General features: G+C 60.7%; 1 protein-coding gene across 1 annotated transcript; it reads left to right on the plus strand.

Moving 5' to 3' along the window:
- The first annotated feature begins 351 nt into the window (after positions 1–351).
- TRIM56 (tripartite motif containing 56) lies at positions 352–3271 on the plus strand. The gene is made up of 3 exons (XM_056108222.1): positions 352–454; positions 880–998; positions 1078–3271. The coding sequence occupies exons 2-3, from the start codon at positions 949–951 to the stop codon at positions 3269–3271; spliced, it is 2244 nt and encodes a 747-aa protein (XP_055964197.1). The 5' UTR covers positions 352–454; positions 880–948.
- The last annotated feature ends 15826 nt before the right edge of the window (positions 3272–19097 follow it).

Genomic DNA, 19097 nt, shown 5'->3' on the forward strand with positions numbered 1-19097 from the left:
CCCTCTGTGACTATTTCACCCTCTGAGTCCACGCTCTGGCTGTTCCCCACGCCCAGAACACTCTTCCCTGCACTCTCCACCAGCCATTCCCGCCCCCCCACCCAAATGAAACCGCCTCCTGGAAGCCCTCGCAGACCCTCCGCTGGGGCCTTTCCCTGGCTCCCACCTGCTTCCCCCCAGAACCCCTCTCAGGCAGCTCAGCTAAGGGTTAAGTTCTGCCCCGCCTCCTGCCCGCTCTGCTGGGGTCTGCAGCCCGGCTCTCCCGGGCGGGCGCACAGGGCCGGCTTCGAAGGGAGGGAGAGGTCCGGGCTGGCGGGCAGGGGGAGGCGGAGCCTGGGACTCCAGGCGGGGACGGAAGTTGCAGAAATACATTACTTTCAGTTTTGCTTCTTTCAAAGCCCAGCCACCGGGGGAACCCGGGCCGCAGGGCCCCCCAGACTCGGCCTGCAGCTCGGTAAGGGGGCGCGGGGGCGCAGCAGGGGGCTGCCCCGCGGGAGAGGGGGAGGGGAGGCGGCTGGGGCAGACGCATCCACCACTCCCTCCAGCTCTCCCGGTCCCTGGAAGTTTGGGAGGGATTCCCCCAACTCACCGCAACAAGTCTCCCCATCCGAACCTGGGGGGCTGTTTCCAGGTGCCCCTCAGACTCTGGCCGCAGCAGGGAGGGCCCTGAGGAGGGGACCCTGGGAGTCAGGCGCAGGCGCTGGACCCCAAGAGCCAAAACAGGAAGGAGGGGGCAGGCGGCTGTGGCCTCCTAGCCAGCTTGGCCGGGGAGAGCAGGAAGGGGGTCCGCACCCCTCCAGGGGTCTGCGAGGCCCACGAGGGGCATCATAGGCAGACCCCACTGCCAGGCCTCAGCCGTTTACCCACCCCCACCCCCAGGTCCAAAGTGGCCACTGGCCGGCAGGGCACAGTCCAGCGGCTGACCCAGGAGCCAGGCCAGTTTCCTGAATGTCCCTCGGCTTGCCCGGGGCCCAGCAGGAAGTCTTCGCGCCCTTCAGGTGAGCGGGCACCTGGTCGGCAGGGGGGACTGGGAGGAGGCCCTGTGGACCTGCCCTCTGACCCCGCCCCTGCCCGCAGCATGTTCTCCAAGGCGGCCCCATCCCTGCTGGAGGCCCTGAGCAGCGACTTCCTGGCCTGCAAGATCTGCCTGGAGCAGCTGCGGACGCCCAAGACGCTGCCGTGTCTGCACACCTACTGCCAGGACTGCCTGGCGCGGCTGGCCGAGGGCGCCCGGCTGCGTTGCCCCGAGTGTCGCGAGGCCGTGGCCGTGCCCCCGGAGGGCGTGGCTGCCTTCAAGACCAACTTCTTCGTCAACGGGCTCCTGGACCTGGTGAAGGCCCGCGCCCCGGACCTGAGCACGAACAAGCCCGCCTGCGCCCTGTGTCCCCTCATGGGCGGCAATAGCGCCGGGGGCCTGGCCACCGCCCGCTGCCTGGACTGTGCCGACGACCTGTGCCAGGCCTGTGCCGACGGGCACCGCTGCACCCGGCAGACCCACACCCACCGCGTAGTGGACCTGGTGGGCTACAGGGCCGGCTGGTACGATGAGGAAGCGCGGGAGCGCCAGGCCGCGCAGTGCCCGCAGCACCCCGGGGAAGCGTTGCGCTTCCTGTGCCAGCCCTGCTCGCAGCTGCTGTGCCGGGAGTGCCGCCTGGACCCCCACCTGGACCACCCCTGCCAGCCGCTGGCCGAGGCCGTGCGCGCGCGGAAGCCCGGCTTGGAGGCGCTGCTGGCCGGCGTGGACCAGCACGTGACCGAGCTGGAGGCGGCGCAGCGTGGGGAGCGGGAGGCGCTGGCCGCGCTACGGGACCGTGCGCAGCGCGTGGGCGCGCAGGCCGAGGAGGCGGCCGAGGGCTTCCTGCGGGCCCTCCTGGCGCAGAAGAAGGAGGTGCAGGGCCGGCTCCGCGCCCACGTGGACGCCGCCGAGGAGGCCGCCCGGGCGAGGCTCGGGGAGCTGGAGGAACGGGAGGCAGCGGCCAAGGCGGCGGCCGGCTTTGCCCGCCGGGTGCTGAGCCTGGGCCGCGAGGCGGAGATCCTCTCTCTGGAGGGGGCCATCGCCCAGAGACTGCAGCAGCTGCAGGGACCCCCCCGGGCGGCGTCCCCCGGCCCCTACAGGCTGCCGGAGCTGCAGCTTCACCCCAGCCTCCAGGACCCGGCCTGCCAGTTCCTGCTGCTCTCCTTGGAAGAGCCTGAGCGCTCCAGCGCCCAGAGTCCACCGAGCCCCAAAGGCGAGGGAACCAAGACGGAAAAGCCAAGCGCAGCCAAGCCCCCGAGTCGGGAAAGGACCCCCGACGCCCAGGCCCAGACCCCGAAAGACGGCAGAGCCCAGACGCCCGAGACTGAGAGGGTCCGGACACCCCGGGGCCGCAGGGCCCACAGGAAGGGGAAGTTCAAGGACAGGCTGAAGTCCATGTCCAGGGAGGTCAGCCCGGCGCCTGGGCCCAGCCTGGAGGGCACCGGCCTGTTGGCCAGACCTGTGTTCTCCTGCAGCTTCCCCACGCGCATGCCCGGGGACAAGCGCTCTCCCCGCATCACGGGTCTCTGTCCCTTCGGGCCTCGGGAGATCCTGGTGGCCGATGAGCAGAACCGGGCGCTGAAGCGCTTCTCCCTCAACGGCGACTACCGGGGTTCTGTTCCCGTGCCCGAGGGCTGTGCCCCCTGCAGCGTGGCCGCCCTGCAGGACGCCGTGGCCTTCTCGGCCACCGCCCGGCTCTACCTCATCAGCCACGACGGCGAGGTGCGGTGGCGCCGGGCGCTGAGCCTCTCCCAGGCCAGCCACGCTGTGACCGCCATGCCCAGCGGCGACCGGGTGGCCGTCAGTGTGTCTGGCCACGTGGAGATCTACAACATGGAAGGCAGCCTGGCCACACGCTTCATCCCTGGGGGTAAGGCCAGCCGCGGCCAGCGGGCCCTGGTGTTCCTGGCCGCCACCCCAGAGGGCCACTTCGTGGGGTCCGATTGGCAGCAGAATAGTTTGGTGATCTGCGACGGGCTGGGCCAGGTCATTGGGGAGTACCGGGGGCCGAGTCTTCATGGCTGCCAGCCGGGCTCCGTGTCGGTGGATAAGAAGGGCTACATCTTCCTGACCCTCCGCGAGCTCAACAAGGTGGTGGTCTTGGACTCCCAGGGCTCACTGCTGGGAGATTTCCTCACAGCCTACCACGGCCTGGAGAAGCCGCGGGTCACCACGATGGTGGACGGCCGCTTCCTGGTGGTGTCCCTCAGCAATGGGACCATTCACGTCTTTAAGGTTCGAGGCAATGACAGTTAAAGGAGGGGGTTGGGGGGTGGGGGGGGTCAGGGCTGTTTCGGGAGCTTGAGGCACTGACAGTCCAAGGGATGCAGAAGAGGGCCATGGGGTATTCCTAGAGTGAGGACGGTAGAGTATATGCCAAAGTGCTCGACCCTGTCAGTTTGGCAGGGTAATGCTGGGGCAAGGCTGGCCCAGTGCCGCTTGCTTTGGGGGTGACGATGCTGCTGCCACCTGGTATTTGGGTTTCTGAGACTGATACATGTATGTCCTTTGGAACTGTCCCAGGTGGGGGTGGGACAGGGATTCCGCAGAGGGGACGCCCCTCAGCCAGGAAAGAGGGGAGAACGCCAAGCACCCAGGTTTCCTTCAGACTGGCTCCTGCCACCAGGCTAGTGAGGAACAGGTAGTGTGTGACAGGCCCTTGATTCCCTGGGACCGACAGGGCAAAGTCTAGAAGCCACGACAGGTGGGTGGTGACAAAGCAGGGTGTGAGTGTGAGAGCTGGGGAGCGCCCCCCCACCCCACACACACACACACAGGCCTAACCAAGAGCTGGCCTGAGGCCATGTGGGATGCCAATCTTTATGAGGCAATCTTGGACTTTTGTTGTGGTTCCCCCAGGTTTTCTAGAAATTTTTTTTTGAGAAGCATTGGTGTTCATGCATTGCTCTAAGATGGGATGAATATGGGCAGTGATGGGGGGTGGGGGGAAATGGTTGCACCCCTGAGGCCAGAGGAGGGTCTCGGGCAGGAGGGGCCAAAGGGGCAGGAACCCCAAATAGTGGATATGGGTAGGTCTGTGCTGGATAGAAGCAGCAGGAATCAGAGGGGATGATGTGGGGAGAGCAAGTGACCACAGGCCCTTGGCAGGGCTATGGCAGTAGAACGGAAGTCGATGTATTGAGAGATTCCAAGGGAAGCTTAGTCTCCAGTGCTCTTGGGGACCAGGGGGATTTGAGACGAGTCTAGGAGGAATGTGGAGGGCATCAGGGAGAGGTGTGTGCAGAGTAGCAGGAGAAGGGTCAAGGAAACCCACAGAATGAGGGAGATGAGAGGGAAATTGGCAAGGGGGAAAACCTACGTAGAATTGGTCTGTGGAAGAGCTAACCGTTGCCTTCCAGACCCGGGTGAGCACTGCACCTGGAATCACGCAGTCGGTTGGCCAGTTTCGAAAGCAAAGAAATTCCACGCTCGCATCTCTTGGCCGTCTGCCATGATCCGGCAGCGTGGGGAAGCAGATTTCAGGCAATGGGAGAAAAAACTTCCCAGGGGCAGGAGAGAGAGCACAGTGGGTAGGGCACTGGCCTTGCATGCGGCCCACTGGGGTTCAACCACCAGCACCGCATATGGTCTCAGGAGCCCACCAGGAGTAATTCCTTGGTGCAAGACCGGGAGCCACCCTGAGCATCACAGGGTGTCGCCCCAAAAACAAAATAAAGGGGAGGAAAATCCTTCTGGAAAGATATTTGGCAATGCTCAACAAGAGATTTTATAAAGGGGAAAAATATACATATATATATAGTGAAGTTCAACCCCTTTGGGAAAACCCATTCTGGGATCAGCAACCTAAAAAAAAAAAAGAGAGAGAGAGAGAAAGAAACTTCCCAGCTCCCATCACCTCTGGGGTCTGACGCAGCCACAGACCCGGCCAGCTAAAGGGTCTGTAACTGCTAAGTGGCGTGTGGTGGGTCACGACCACAAGGTCCCACCCTCACGAGTGATAAGCATGGAAAGTATCTCGAGGAGGAGGCTGTGACAGGATGTCACCATTGGTCTCCAAAACGGGGAGTTAGAGAATGATGCTGGGCTAGAAATTGGTCCCAGATTTGTAAATAGGTGGGAAGATGGGTTCTCTGCAAGGTATGTTAAGCTGTTACTTGTCTGCATTTTTCCGCGCCTTTCTCCTTTGGCCATTATTACCCGTGAAGTAATATACACGCTTGAATTCATGCTGCCAAAAGGACACCTCACCGGCTAACATCTGAGACACACTCACATGCTTCCCAATGACAGGGTCAGTTTCCACAAAGGAGGCTGTCCCGTGTGGGGGCGAGGAGCCCCTTAACAGGAGACCCGGTGGTCAGAACCCCAGAGATCTATGGGCGCCTGACGAAGGTCCCGCCCTGGGAAGGTTTGGGGGGACAGGTCATTCCAGAGTGACCTGAAAGCAGGTCTGGCGAGTCCACGCTTGGACCGACTGGAACGCAGCATGGTTCTCCGAGCCTGGAGGGGCGGGGGGTGACTGTCTGTGGCACAGACCCCAGAGACGGTGGCTGCAGGGCATCTGTAAAGCGAAGGGCTCCAAAAGGGAGGGAGGGAGGGCCAGAGAGCACATGGGCAAGGTGTGGCCTGCACAGGCGGAGCCCACTTAGAGCCTGGCACTTCCAGGAGTGTCCCTGAGCATGACTTATTGTGCCCCCCTCCCCAGAAGAGAAAGGGGAGAGGGTGGCGTAAAGAGAATTCCAGAGACTTCCATAGCAGCCCTGTGGGATTTGCCATGGGGAAGTGGGAGCCACCAAATCTAGAACACCTTAGCAGCTGGCAGTGTCCAGTAGGGGGCACTGTAAACACAGCCCACTGGGCCTCCAAGTCACAGCAGGACTTAAGTCCCCAAGGAGATGAGATTGGGGGGACTGCTTCTGGAGGAGGGGGCAGGTCTGGAAAGGGGACCTGCAGGCTGGGGTGAAGGACAGCCCTGGTGGCTGGAGGGGCTGAGGTGGACTTTCCAAGAGGGACGAAGGGACTTCTAGTTGGGGGCCACCCACCTCCACGGGGAGCAGCATCAGAGAGAAATATTAGTGTGTTCCTCGCGGAGGGCAGGTGGGGGAGGGGGGCAGTAGCTGGAGCTGAAGCCCCCAGTAGGGGACCCGGACGAGTCCCACAGCACAGAGAGTTCTGGGTTTAATGACAGATGACAGGAGATCAGGAACATCAAAGGCAGTGCGACCACTGCCCTACGCAGCACTGCCTACAACATCCACACACAGACTAATGTGTGCACAACCTGTAAACATGCACAGACACATGTCCAGCCCTTGCTCTACACAGCACAGCACATTTACATGCACCCATACATGTGTGCACACACACTTTGAACTATGCAAGTAACGCTGGTCCGGTGTCCCTCCTCCCAGCCCGTTTTACAGGTTGTGGCAGAGAAGCTGGGGCTGGTAGGGAAGCATCTGGGCAAGTGTGGCTTGCCCTCATCTCCTGAAGGCGCGTGGATGGGCATCAGGCCTGGCACTGTTATCTCTCCCCAAAGTAGCTTATGATCTGGGTCTTACTCCCTGCATGTCGCAGACCCTTGCTTTTAACATCAGTGCAGTAGCCTGCCGCCTCTACCTGGGGGTACTGGGAGCCCCCCGAGGTGCTCGGGCTGTGGGATGGAGGTGTCGCCCACAGAGCATCTTGTCTGGGGAGACTGTCCTATGGCCTTGAGAGGTATCTGCTGCCGCCTCTCTGGGTGACTCTGGGCCCTCTCAGCTCACAGAGGCTCCAAGGGGACAGATAAAAGATGAACCATCAGAGCTGAGCTTCAGAGACGCCCCGAGGCCCAGCCTGGGGGTGCTGTAGGAACCTGCAGCCTAAGGCCCGGCCTTGACTTTGCTCAACCTGGCCTGGCTCACCTGGGCACCAAGGGGGCAGGAGAGACGGACAGAGGAAATTCTGAAGGGGCAGGAGTGCATGAGGGATTGGCGAGACAGCGTCTGCCTGAGCTGTGTGGGGGCTGAGGTCTGGGTGTTCGACCTTTTCCCCTCGGAGGCGAGAGGAGCAGGCTGGTGAGCGAGGGGAGTCGTGTTTGGGGGGTCGCAGGACTGGGTGACTGGGGTGCAGGGCTGCCAGAGGGAGCCAGGCTCAGGTTCACGGGCAGCCTCAGGCTTCAGGGACGCCTTGGAGCCTAGAGAGGGCCAGCGGGTCTTCATCTGACGCCCCAGGAGAGGCTGCTTGGTGGCCAGGCAGAGAAGGGCATTCGTGGGTTGGGGGAATAGTGGGAACCTGTCGGCTGGGCCTCTAGTGTCCGTCCAGCGAGCTGGACTCTACTGCCACTGGCTGGGACCCCAGGGCCGGAACCCGCCACACTTCCTTGACTGGAAACCCTCTGTGTCTGTTGCTCAATAAACTTTGTCAAGCGTCTCAGCAGAGTTCATGGGTTTGGGGACTGGGCGACCTCCGGGCTCAGATACCTGGTGCGACACCCACCTGGCACCAGGCACAATACTACAGATCACCCCCCCCACCCCGACACCGTGGCATGGGGACAGTTCAAACCTTCCTGGGCGGGGCAGCAGAGGACATGGGGGCAGAATGCACCAGACTCCATGGCCCACAGATTGGCAAGTCTAAGCAGCCCCTCCAACACCTTCTCCAGAGTGACACCCCACCCAAGTAGTCCTGAGCAGGGAAGACCTGAGTCTGGGGGGGAGAAAGGTGAGGCCCCACGCAGTGCCCAGGGGTCCCACCCGTGATTCTCAACCAACTGGTAGCTCAAGCGAGGGCCCGCGGTACAGCTGGGGCCCGTGGCACTGGGAACCCCACATGAGCCCGTCGCCCTGGTGGCTTGTTTTTCTTCTCATCACACTCAGCATGCTCAGGGCTGATTCCTGGCAGGGTTTGGGGGGCTCTCCGGGAAGCTGGGGATGGGACCTAGTCAGCGCCTGCAAGGCAAACACCCTTCCCAACATGCTGTCTCTCAACCCCAAGCAGGCTTATTTCCAAGCCACTGGGCCTCTGGTCTCCAGGGCGGCCCCCAGGGGCAAGATGGGCAGTTCCGTCCACCCCTCTGGCCCTGTCCTTGTCCCTCCATCCACTTCCGGAAGCCTCTTCTCCCTGAGACCAAGAGCTTTGCTCATCAATCGATGGAGATTCTAACCGCAAACATGGCCTTCCGGCTGGCTGAGCCGTGACTCTGGGAGGTCCTCCAACCCCCACGCGCCCCCCCACCACCGCCTCCAGCTCAACCCAGCCTGGCCCGCAGATGGAGACAGGCAGGGCCGCTGAGGAGTGTTCTGAGTGGCCCGGTGGGGGGCCCAGGGTGGGGATCAGAGCCCCCACTTGCTGGGGCGACAGGCTGAATAAGAACGCAGCAATTCATCAGCTCATGACTCAGCCTGGCTCTGGGCGGGCGCCCCTGCAGCCGGAGCGTGAGTCAGCGGGCCGGTGGGAGCCGGCAGCGTCCATGTGAGCCCGGCCTGGAGCCCGCGGCTCCTGGCTCCTGTGGTCAGACACGCGGATCCCGGCCCGAGGCCATGCCCCCTCCCTCAGACCCTGATGTCTCCTGCCCCGACAGCCAGGGGACTCCAAGGACAGCAGAGATGGGGAGGGAGAGACAGGCAGACCTCGGCCAGCTCCCTCATCACAGCAGGGGCAGGAGAACGGAGGTCTGAGCCCTAGAAATGACCCTGCACCCTCAGAATTAGCCGTTTCACTCGTCCAGGCGAGAGACAGCCCCGTCCCTCGCCTACCGGAAGCAGTGGGAGGGAGTCGATGGTCCCCAGGGACCCACAGCCTGGCCTCGGAGGCATTAGTGGGGTGGGGGTGGGTGGGAAGAACCCCCGGAACTTTCTGGTCATTCGCATACACGCTTCCCTCACCTGCAGAATCTTTTAGGACAAGAGTGTGTAACTCACGTAGAATCTTCCAGAATCAGATATCCTGTAACTCTCTGGCCATTAGGGAACAGCAGCATGCACCAGCCTCCTCCCTGGGATGGAAAACACAGCCCCTGGGGGAGCAGCCCTGAGTCTAAAGAGGGGTGAGAAGAGGACCCCAGTGAAAAGGGGGCAGGACAGGCGGCATCTGCCTCTGCAGAGCTCCTTGCTCCCAGGCGCCCAGCCTTCTCACTGCCTCTTGGCTCATCCCAGCCCATTGGGGGCTTGTGTTCCCCCGGTCTCTGCTCCTGGAAGGAAGGGGCTCCTCGACCAGTTGGTCACTGAACCACAGACCAGTCCCTGGGGGTTAGTGGACACTGCGAATCTGAGAGTGAATGAATGAATGTGAGTGCACGAGTGAGTGTGAATGAGTGAGTGAGTGAATGAATGAATGAACATACCTATTTACCCCGGGGCAGCCCCTCTCCACACTTTCCTGTAAGGGCTCATTTGCCCCCCTGGCCCCCTCCCAGCTCTCTGTGTCCTGCGCGGGAAGCTGAAGTCAAGGACACCCTGTAACAGGGCCAGGCCCCCAGCTGGGCAGATGCCGAGACCACAGCCCCTTATCTCGGCCCTGTGCGCCCAATATACCTCGGCCATGTAGTCCTGGCAGGGTGTGGCTGTTCCCCAGTCCATGGTTAGCCCCCCTCCCTACTGCCCCAAGGACTGCCTGGAGGAGGAGGGTCCTGGCAAAAGCTCGGAGTGGGGGTAGCCCAGGTCCCTTGTCCCCAGCTCACACTGCCTGGAGCCCAGCAAGTCCTCTGGAAGGGCCCTGCACATCCCCATCTGGCTCCCAATCGCTCCCCAGCTCCCCGCTGTCCCCCCCATGACAATAAGATTTCCCAGCTGATGGGAGGGGGGTCTGGGGGTCCAGGTGGCTTATGGAGTAGGTGGGGAGGGAAACAGAGGACATCACAGAAATAAGACCCTGCCTGTGAGCGTGCCCGAAAGAGGTCAGGCTGCCCCGCCAGCCGCTGCCCAGCCGGGGACTCCCTGACCCAGGCCTCCCTGGGGCAAACAGGAGGAGGGGGCTGAGAGCAACAGCAGCACAGACAGCAAGTGAGCTGCCCAGAGACATATCTGTTCATTCAGTCATTTACTCACCCATCCATTCACACGTTCATTCACACATTAGAGCTCTCATTCATTCACTTGTTCCTTCACTCATCTGTTCACTCATTTACACACATTCACACACACCGACTCACTCATCCATTCATTCGCCCATCCATTTGTTCACTTATCATTTCATTCTCTCATCCATTCATTCTCTCATCCATTCGTTCCCCCATCCATTCATTCTCACCCACTCATTCTCTCATCCATTCATTCACTCATCATTTCATTCTCTCATCCATTCATGCGCTCATCCATTCATTCTCATTCATTCATTCGCTCATCCATTCATTCTCATTCATTCAGTCACACATCCATTCATTCTCTCATTCATTCATTCCCCCATCCATTCGTTCTCTCATTCATTCATCCTATCCCGGGGAGCATGACCCCAGGTGGATTATGGTCTTTGCTACGTACCTTGCCCTGTGGCCATAGGGAGCACAAAGCGAAGTGAGAATGTGGGGGTAGGACACGGGCACAGAGGGTGGGACAAAAGCACCCACATTCCGGGAAACACGGTGCCCTGTGCCTGTACCCAGACAGGGGCAGGGGTTGGGGGTGTCTGGAAGAGAGAGGAAGGGAAGGAAATTGCAAAATCTGAGCAACAGCAAAAAGCGGGTCACGGGGAGGGCAGCGGCAGGTCAGGGTCCCAGGGACTTGGCTCAGCTGCACACCAGCACCAGCCCGCGTGCACTTGAGCCCGCAGCCCCGAACCCGAATCCTGTTTCTCGCTGGGCTCTGCTGAGGGAAGGCTGAGCTCTCTGTTTCAGGGAAAGTTGTGCTCAGGGAAGGCTGTGCTACCTGTGATCCAGGGGCTCAAGGGGGTGAGTGGGGGTGGGGGCAAGAAGACGCCTATGGGGTGTTCCCAGGCAAGCCCCGTGCCAAGGCTCCAGCCTGGAATTTCCCAGCACTCACTTCCGACCCAGGCTCAGCCTTTTCCTCCAGGGCATTCCCCGCCTCACCGCCTGTCTCCTGTCTCCTGGGGCCTTCCTCTCCAGAAAGATTCTGGGAAGGAGTTGCCTGGGAGCCAGGTGTCTCTGCCTCGGTGACACGGCCTGCTGGTCTGTGCGGAAATGGGGCTGAACCCCAGCAGGAGGCAAGCGGGTAGGGGGGCAGGGAGAAGCCCCTAGGGACTGCACGATCTGTGTCCAACCCTCACACCTCCCCTGACCCCCGGGGTCCCGCTTTCCTCCTCCTTCCAGAGAACAAGTCCTTTGCTGCACTGTTCCCCTCCAGGAAGGGGGGTGGTGGGGGGCTGCCTCCGAGAAAGCAGAACAAGAAAAGTGGGGGAAGGTGCTGGCCGTCTGCAAGACCCGGAGTCCTTGCAGGCGTCCCTGCTGGCTGACACCTGTCCAGCACTGTGGGTGGCAGTCTCAAGGCCTGGAAGCAAGAACCTGAGGACCCAGGGCCAGGGCGATAGGACAGCCGGTAGGGCATTTGCCTTGCACGCAGCCCAACCAGGTTCGGTCCCCGACATCCCATATGGTCCCCCGAGCACCACCAGGAGTGATTCCGAAGTGCAGAGCCAGGAGTAACCCCTGAGCACCGCTGGGTATGATCCAAAAAAGAGCAAAAATAAATAAATAAATAAAACCACTTGCGGACCGGGAGCCTCTGAAACTGGACGCGGACACACGGACCCAGACACCAACACACGCAGCTCCAGGCCCGCAGAGCAATTCCCATGCACTGAGCCAGACCGAATGAGGGTGTCCGGCGAGTCTGATGGCCACTGTTGTGAACAGGGACAACCAACAGCATCCACACCACCTCTGACATGACCGACCCAGGGATGGTCACCCCAATTTTCTGGGCAGGGCATCAACTCTCATGGACATTCTGGACACTCAGCAGTAAACTGGGGCCAACTGGGGCTTTTCTGTAACAAGGAGGTGTGGGCCCGCAGCCTGAAGACAGCACAGGGAACTTGCCTGTGGGTCCTGGGCAGGAAAATGTGGACAGTCCACCTTGGGGGTCATTTCTACTCACTGCTCAGCCTCTCCTAATCTGGCTTCTGCCTGAGTTCTCAGAACCCAGGTCTCATGGGGGGCTGTATTGAGGGACACTGGGGGTCCCAACTGTAGCACAATAAGGACATGAAAGTCAGAGCCCTCGGGGCAGAGTCCCAGGAGGGACAGTGGCTGGGGCACCTAGGAGGGCCCTAGGGATGAGGGGACACTCAATGGGCCCAAGGATGGTCCCTAGTGGCAAGAGATGGGCAGGAAGAAGGAAATCAGACAGGGCGGGGCAGACAGTGGGGAAAGTGGCCAACCCCAGGTGGATTTTCCAGCACGGCATAAGGTTCCCTAAGCATGGCCAGGAGTGACCCCTGAGTACAGCGGGGTGTGGCTCAAACATCAAAGGGGAAAGAAAGGAAATCAGAGATGTACGTCAGGGGGACCCAGAGGCACAGGGAAGAAATCCCACGTATATCTCCTGCTTCCTCTTTCTGGCACTCCCACTGCTCTCCCCAGCGGGTGAACTGAGCTTGGGGAAGCACCTCAGCGAGTCTTGGGGAACACCTCCGCAAATCTAGGGGAGCATCTCCGTGAGTCTGGGGGAGCATCTCAGTCTGGGAGAGCATCTCAGTGAGTCTGGGGAGCACCTCAGCGAGTCTGGGGGAGCATCTTCAGGGGCGTGGAGAGTACCTCAGTGAGTATGGGGGGGAGGGGCCCCTCTCCCTCAGCCTTGCCAGTACACATGTGGCCTGTCCAGTCGAAGAACTCTCTGTCCTGGGACACCCCACCCAGCCCGGGGTGCAGATCAATCCTGAGTGCCCCAGAGGACCCCCATGACTGCATGACCTTCTCGGGGGAGGAGGGTGCTCAGGGCTTGCTCCTGATGTATTGCCTGGGGGCCTTGCAGTGCTGGGGGTCGAACCCGGGGCTTCCATAGGCAGAGCCGCACTCGGGCCTGTGGAGCATCGTCCGCAGCCTGACTGATCCCACCCTCACCTGCAGCCCATTGGCTCTCAGATGTGGTCCCAGGAGACCCCCTCAAGTCCAGGCTTTCTGCTGCGGGTCCAGCTGCCAGATTTGACTTTCCCAGGCCGAGGAAGGTCAATTTCCAAAAGAAGGGACGCGAGGGACAAAGGGTCCCCAGCCCTGGTCCCCAGCACAGGCTCAGGGACCCCACGTGTCCCTGGCAGAGTAAAGTCAGAGTTGAAGGAGAAAGAGGAACCCCAAATATCCCAGCCCTCTCCGAGTCCCTGTGTTAGATTCTGGGCCCCCCAGCACCCCAAGGAGGCACAACACGCCCTCCAGGCTGACCCTCAGGCAGAGCTAAAGGGCTCAGGAGGTTCCCGCCCTCCGGACGACCCAAACTGTCTGCACCCAGCCCTGCCCTGTCGCCCGGTGAGCCAGGCTGTGAATAACGGGGTCCTCATCATGCTCCGAGTCCAGGAGTGGCTGACTAAGGGACAGGCCCGGGCACGAGGGTGCTGGGCAGGGAGCAGAGGGCGTCCCAGGCCACACATGCTGCTTCCTCGAAAGGCAGTTGGGTGTGGGGGGTTGGGGGGGAGTGAGGGTTTCCTGATCACCCAGTAGCACAAACAATAACTAGGGCAAGACCCCGGCTCGCCCCAACCACCTCCCTCAACCGCCTGATTTAAGATATCCGAGAGGCCTGGGGGGATTACCAAGCATGCCCTGGCTTTCTCCATGGGACCTAGGGACCCCAGACCCATGGGCTTCTGCAGCAGAACCACTGATGCGTGCCCCACCTGCAGGTGCCCAGGACCCAGACCCTGCTGTGAGGCCTCTTCCATGCCCTCCCTCAGGGAACAACAGACTCCCCTCCAGGCCGTCAGAGCGGGCTGAAGCCCCTGGGGAGCAGGGTGTGAAGGGCGCAAGGGTTAGATTCTCTGTGGGCAGCAGACAGTCGGCTGCGAGGGAACTCAGCCACCTGCACCAGGTGGCCCTGGATGGGGACTTCTGTCTCCCAAAGCCCCTAGGGGAGCACAGGCTGTCCCACTCTGGAATCTCAATCCTGGAAGAACCCCAAGGGCAAAACAAAATCCAGCTGGAGTGAGAGGATAGTGGGGAGGACACTTGCCGTGAACGCGGCCATTCAGGGTTCTTCGATCCCCTGAATCCCATAGGGTCCCCCAGGCACAGCCAGGAGTGATTTCTGAGCACACAGCCAGGAGTCAGCCCTAAGCACCACCAGGTAAGGCCCCAAAATGAGAAAAAAAAAATTCAGCATTCTTGCTCTCTGCTCAAGAATCAAACAATCAGGGCCAGAGTGATAGATAGTGGGGAAGGTGTTGGCATTGCACGCCACTGAGCCTGGCTCGTCCCAGCGCCACCAGGGGTGACCCCTGGCAGAGGGGCAGGAGTGAGCCCGGAATAATGCCAGGTGTGGCCCCAAAACCAAAGGGATAGAGGGGGCAGGGCATCGATGCCCACTGGTAAGAGAGCTCAGTGGGGAGGGCGTCTGCTTCGCAAAGCTGACCCAGGCTCAGTGTCCACTACCCCAATAGGGTCCCTCGAGCACTGCCAGCACTGTAATTTTTGAGTGAAGAGCTAGGAGTAACCCCTGAGTATCACTAGGTGTGACCCGAGAAAGGAAGGAAAGGAAAGAAGGAGAAAGAAAGAAAGAAAGAAAGAAAGAAAGAAAGAAAGAAAGAGAAAGAAGGGAGGGAGGGAGGGAGGGAGGGAGGGAGGGAGGAAGGGAGGAAGGAAGGAAGGGAGGAAGGGGTAAGGGGAGGGAGGGAAGGAAGGAGGAAAAGGAGGGAAAGGAGGGAAGGAGGGAAAGGAGGGAAGGAAGGGAGCAAGCTCGGAACTTTCCAGCGTTTCTGGAGGAGGCAACTGTGCCTGAACACTGGGTGTGGAGTGTAGACTGGCACCCCTGTGGGCGCGCGAGGAATCAGTTTGTTCAGCAAGGCCTGGGAAGCTCCTAAGTTACCTGGGGTCAGGGGGTCAGGGAGCAGCATGGGAGGATGGCGAATGGGCACGGGGTGCTGGGACCGGACCCCTCATCTGAACCCCGTGTCCTCCGCTGCAGGGGCAGGTGTCTAGCACCAGGGGCACGTCCAGGCCTATGCCACATCACTGCTGCTGCGTGGGGGAGGGGCACCACCACCCCTGAAGACACACAGCCCTCGACCCTCTGATTCTCCATCAGAGAATGTCGAGGGGCCGTGGGCTCCCCAAGACCAGCTCACTGCCCCCAGGCCTCCTCTCTCAGCACACCCAGAGGGGCTGGGGTCCTTGGTGCCAAGGCGGGGGCTCCCGCCTGCAGGGCCAGGCTAAGCTGGAAAGCGGCACAGGCCAGGATGGACACTCGGGCACTGGAACCCCCAGCATGTGGGGGGGTTCTTGGTCTCCCCCCAAATATTCACCCCTGGGGCCCCAGGAAGGACTTTCCCCACCGGCACCACTCACACCAGGGGGCTCCTTTGGCCCTCCTGAGAGAGCTGCCCCCCAAAAAGTCCTGGCCCGGGGCCCACAGCCTAGAGTGCGCGTCCAGCTGTCCCTGGGGCGGCCTCTGACTGCGGCTGTCCCGGATCCTGATGTGGCAGGCGGGGGACTCCCTGGCTCCCACCCCACTTCCCCTGCCGTGCGCAGACTGGGCACAGCTGCCCGGGCCTTCCCCGCGCCTTGTTTACCTGTGGGCCGTTGCCGGCCAGGACTCCTTCCGATGCATTGTTTGCTTTCCGCTCCTGGGACAGGCCGTCCCCGCCGCTCCTAACGCCCTGGTTTCCTCCTGGCCAGACGCTGCTGGCCCCCGCTGGCGGCTGCCCCAAGGGGGGGGTTGGACGGGCCTCAGCACAACGGGAGCGGAAAGGGGGCCAGGATCCAAGGGTCAGTTGGTGCTCTGTGCGCACTGCACGCTGTGTGCCACTGGGAATGCCACTGTGTGTGCCACACCACTGTGTGTACTGTGTCACTGTGTGTCCCACTGTGTGTTAGTGTGTGTCACTGTGTATCACTGTGCGTTACTGTGTCACTGTCACTGTTAGTATGTCACTGTTACTATATGTCACTGTGTGTGTCACTGTATGTTACTGTATTACTGTGTGTGTCACTGTGTATGTGTCACTGTGAGTTACTTGTGTGTGCCAGGGTGTTACTGTGTGTGTGCCACTGTGTGTTACAGTGTGTGTCACTGTGTGTCACACTGTATCACTGTGTGGCACTGTTACTGTGCGTGCCACTCTGAGTGTGTTACTGTGTGTTTGCCACTGTTACTTTGTGTGTGCCACTGTGTGTTACTGTGTATCACTGTGTGTGTCACTATTACTGTATGTGCCACTGTATGTTACTGTGTATTTGCCACTGTGTTACTGTATTACTAGATGTTACTGTGTGTTACTGTGTGTCACTATATGTTACTGTGTGTTTGCCACTGTGTTACTGTGCATGTCACTGTATGTTATTGTGTGTGTTAGTGTGTGTTACTGTGTGTGTCACAGTGTGCACCACTTGCTTTTGTGGCTTGTCAACTGTGGCCCTGTGTCCACTGCGTGTGCCACTGAGTGAGGCTTGTCTACTGTGTGTCCACATGTGGTGTGTCCACTGTGGCCCTGTGTCCACAGTGGCCATATCCACAGCACACCTCCGTACTCTGCAGAGTGACCCAGGCAGGGCTCAGGCCTGGGTAGACGTGAGGAAATGCCAAGCCTGGTGGGGGGGCACCCCAGCCTCGCATGCCCTGCACCCCCAGACTCCTGGCTCTCCTGAGACTCTTGCTGCTTCCAGGAAGGTGAGCAAAGCATTAGGGGCCTCAGGGCAGACACGGACACCTCAGCGGTGCCAGCTTCCTACGCTGGTGCCCCCCACGGGGTCACACTGATCCCCAACTCTGTCCCAGCCCACAGGAGTGCCCAGGAAGCCCGTGCTGACCCTGGGGCTGTGCCCCGCACCCCAGCTCCTGTGCCCAACCCGACCCCCCAGGACAGCTCTGCACAACTCCCCACCTCGGCTCCCCGCACCCCTGCCCTGCATCTGCCTGGGAGCGTGTGAATGGTAGTTACTGGTTCCGCCTGCATCAGCCTGACTCACGGAGTCCCGGGCCTTCCTGGCAGGAGTGAGGGGTGCACCGCCCGGGCCCCCAGACGAAGCTGAGAGAGGCCAGAGCAGGCAACCATGGGAGCAAGACTCAGCTGCCATGCCCACACCTTTGACGGCTTTCTGGGTCCCGCACCCCACAACACCGGGCTTCCTTCCAGCACCCCCCAATCAAAAGTCCTTCTCCAGGGGTCGCTGGGATCAGGACCCTCCAGAGGACATGGGAATAAGAGGGGCTGGGATGGGGCGCTAAAGTCGTATTACAGTGGGGAGGGTGTCTGCCTTGCACATGGCTGGCCTGGGCTCGATTCCCAGGTGGTCTCCCGAGCACTGCCAGGAGTAATTCCTGAGTTCGGAGCCAGGTGTCATCCCATGAGATCGCCAGATGTGACCCAAAATAAATAAATAAAAAGGATCCCCAGCACCTCACATGAACTCCAGAGTCCTGCCATGAGTACAGAGCCAAAGCAAGCCCTAAGAACCTCCAAAAATACCACACATGCACACAAAGATACACATTCAACATCCCCTGCAGGGACCCCACCACCACGTCCTCCTCGGTATCTCTTTCCCCTCCTGCTGCCTTTCCTGGGCCACGCCGGGCTGGACAGGACATTCTCCCCACTCTGCAGAAGGGACGTCGGAGGCCAGGCCGTGGACTCAGAGGGCAAGGCAGCCCAAGGTCACCTGCTCCTCCCGCATCCGGGCGGTGTCCTGATACAGAGAGTGTGGTTTCCACCCACAGGCCCTATTCCGAGAAATGGGGCTTCCAGGGAAGGGAAGAGCCTGGTCCTGCCTGCATCCTGGGGGTGGTGACAAGGCCCAGAGCTTCCTGCGTGAGAAGCCTCCGCAGCAGGTGGACAGAAGGGACTCGGGGGCCGCGGGATGCTCCTTGTGCCACTTTTCCAGATCAGAGGGGCTCCACATGGTCGGGGAGAGTGACAGTGAAGAGGGTCTTAGAGGAAAAGGGCCCAAGGAACACCGGCTTGATGTCGGGGCTGGGTTCGATCCCCAGCACCGCAGTGTCCCCCAAGAATCATGGGAGTGAGCCCCAGCACAGACCTGGAGTGCCCCACCCAGGTACATTCCTCCTCCCATAAAAATAAAAATCGCAAGGGGCCCCCTCGGAGTGATAGCACAGCGGGAGGGCATTTGCATTGCACACAAAGATCAAAGGCATCCATTAGGGTCCCTTGAGCACTACCAGGAGTGATCCCGGAGCACAGAGATAAGAGTAAGTCCTAAGCACTGCCGTGTTGGCTCCCCAAAAAAAGTAAATAGAAAGGGTGAAGGGGTACTCCAAAGGAAGGGTAGGCACGAGAAAGGGGCCGAGAAGGGGTGCGTCTTTTCATGTAGCAGGGACGGTGGCAGGGACAGGCTTGCCCCACTCGGCCTCTCCATCTTTGGCATCTAAACTGTCCCCAAGAACCCCCAGGAACTGCCAGCTGTGCTGGAGGGGCAGCGCCCTTGGACACCGACTCTCCACACCCCTCCCCTGCCCACATAGCCAAACGCCTGGGGAGAAGGATTGGGGGGAGGAGGTGGATAGAAGGTTCTGGGCCCGGGTTCATCCAGGCCAGCCGGCAGCCCCCCTGACTCAGAGGCAGAGACGGCCAAGTGTGGTTGCTCCATCCCCAGTGGGAGGAGAAAGTCAGGGAGCAGGAATGGTCAGTCACAGAGGAGGCTGCTCTCTGCAGATTCCAGTGCTGCTGCATCACCTCAGCCACACAGGCCCCCATGACCCCCCACCTCTGGGTATCTGCACCCCCCAGGCCCCGTTCATTAAGAGCAGCTGGGATGAAACAAGGAACAGAGCTTGGATGCAGTGGGGGCAGGGTCGGAAGGGATGCAGAGCCCGAGCAAGCGAGGGAAGCCTTACCCCAGAGATGGGTCTGAGAGAGAAGGGGACACTTGCCCCACATCCTCTCTACCTCTCCCATGCTCAGCCCACCCTCTGCCTCCTCCAGCATCAGCCCTCTTCCTCCAGGAAACCCCACTTCGTTCTAGCCACCCGAACACCCAGAACTTTACAACCCAGCCGGAAGGCGGTTTTGCTTCTCTTGAGGG

Source organism: Sorex fumeus, unplaced genomic scaffold (genome assembly GCF_029834395.1).
Source record: "Sorex fumeus unplaced genomic scaffold, SorFum_2.1 ptg000199l, whole genome shotgun sequence".
In the NCBI taxonomy this organism is placed as follows: Eukaryota; Metazoa; Chordata; class Mammalia; order Eulipotyphla; family Soricidae; genus Sorex; species Sorex fumeus.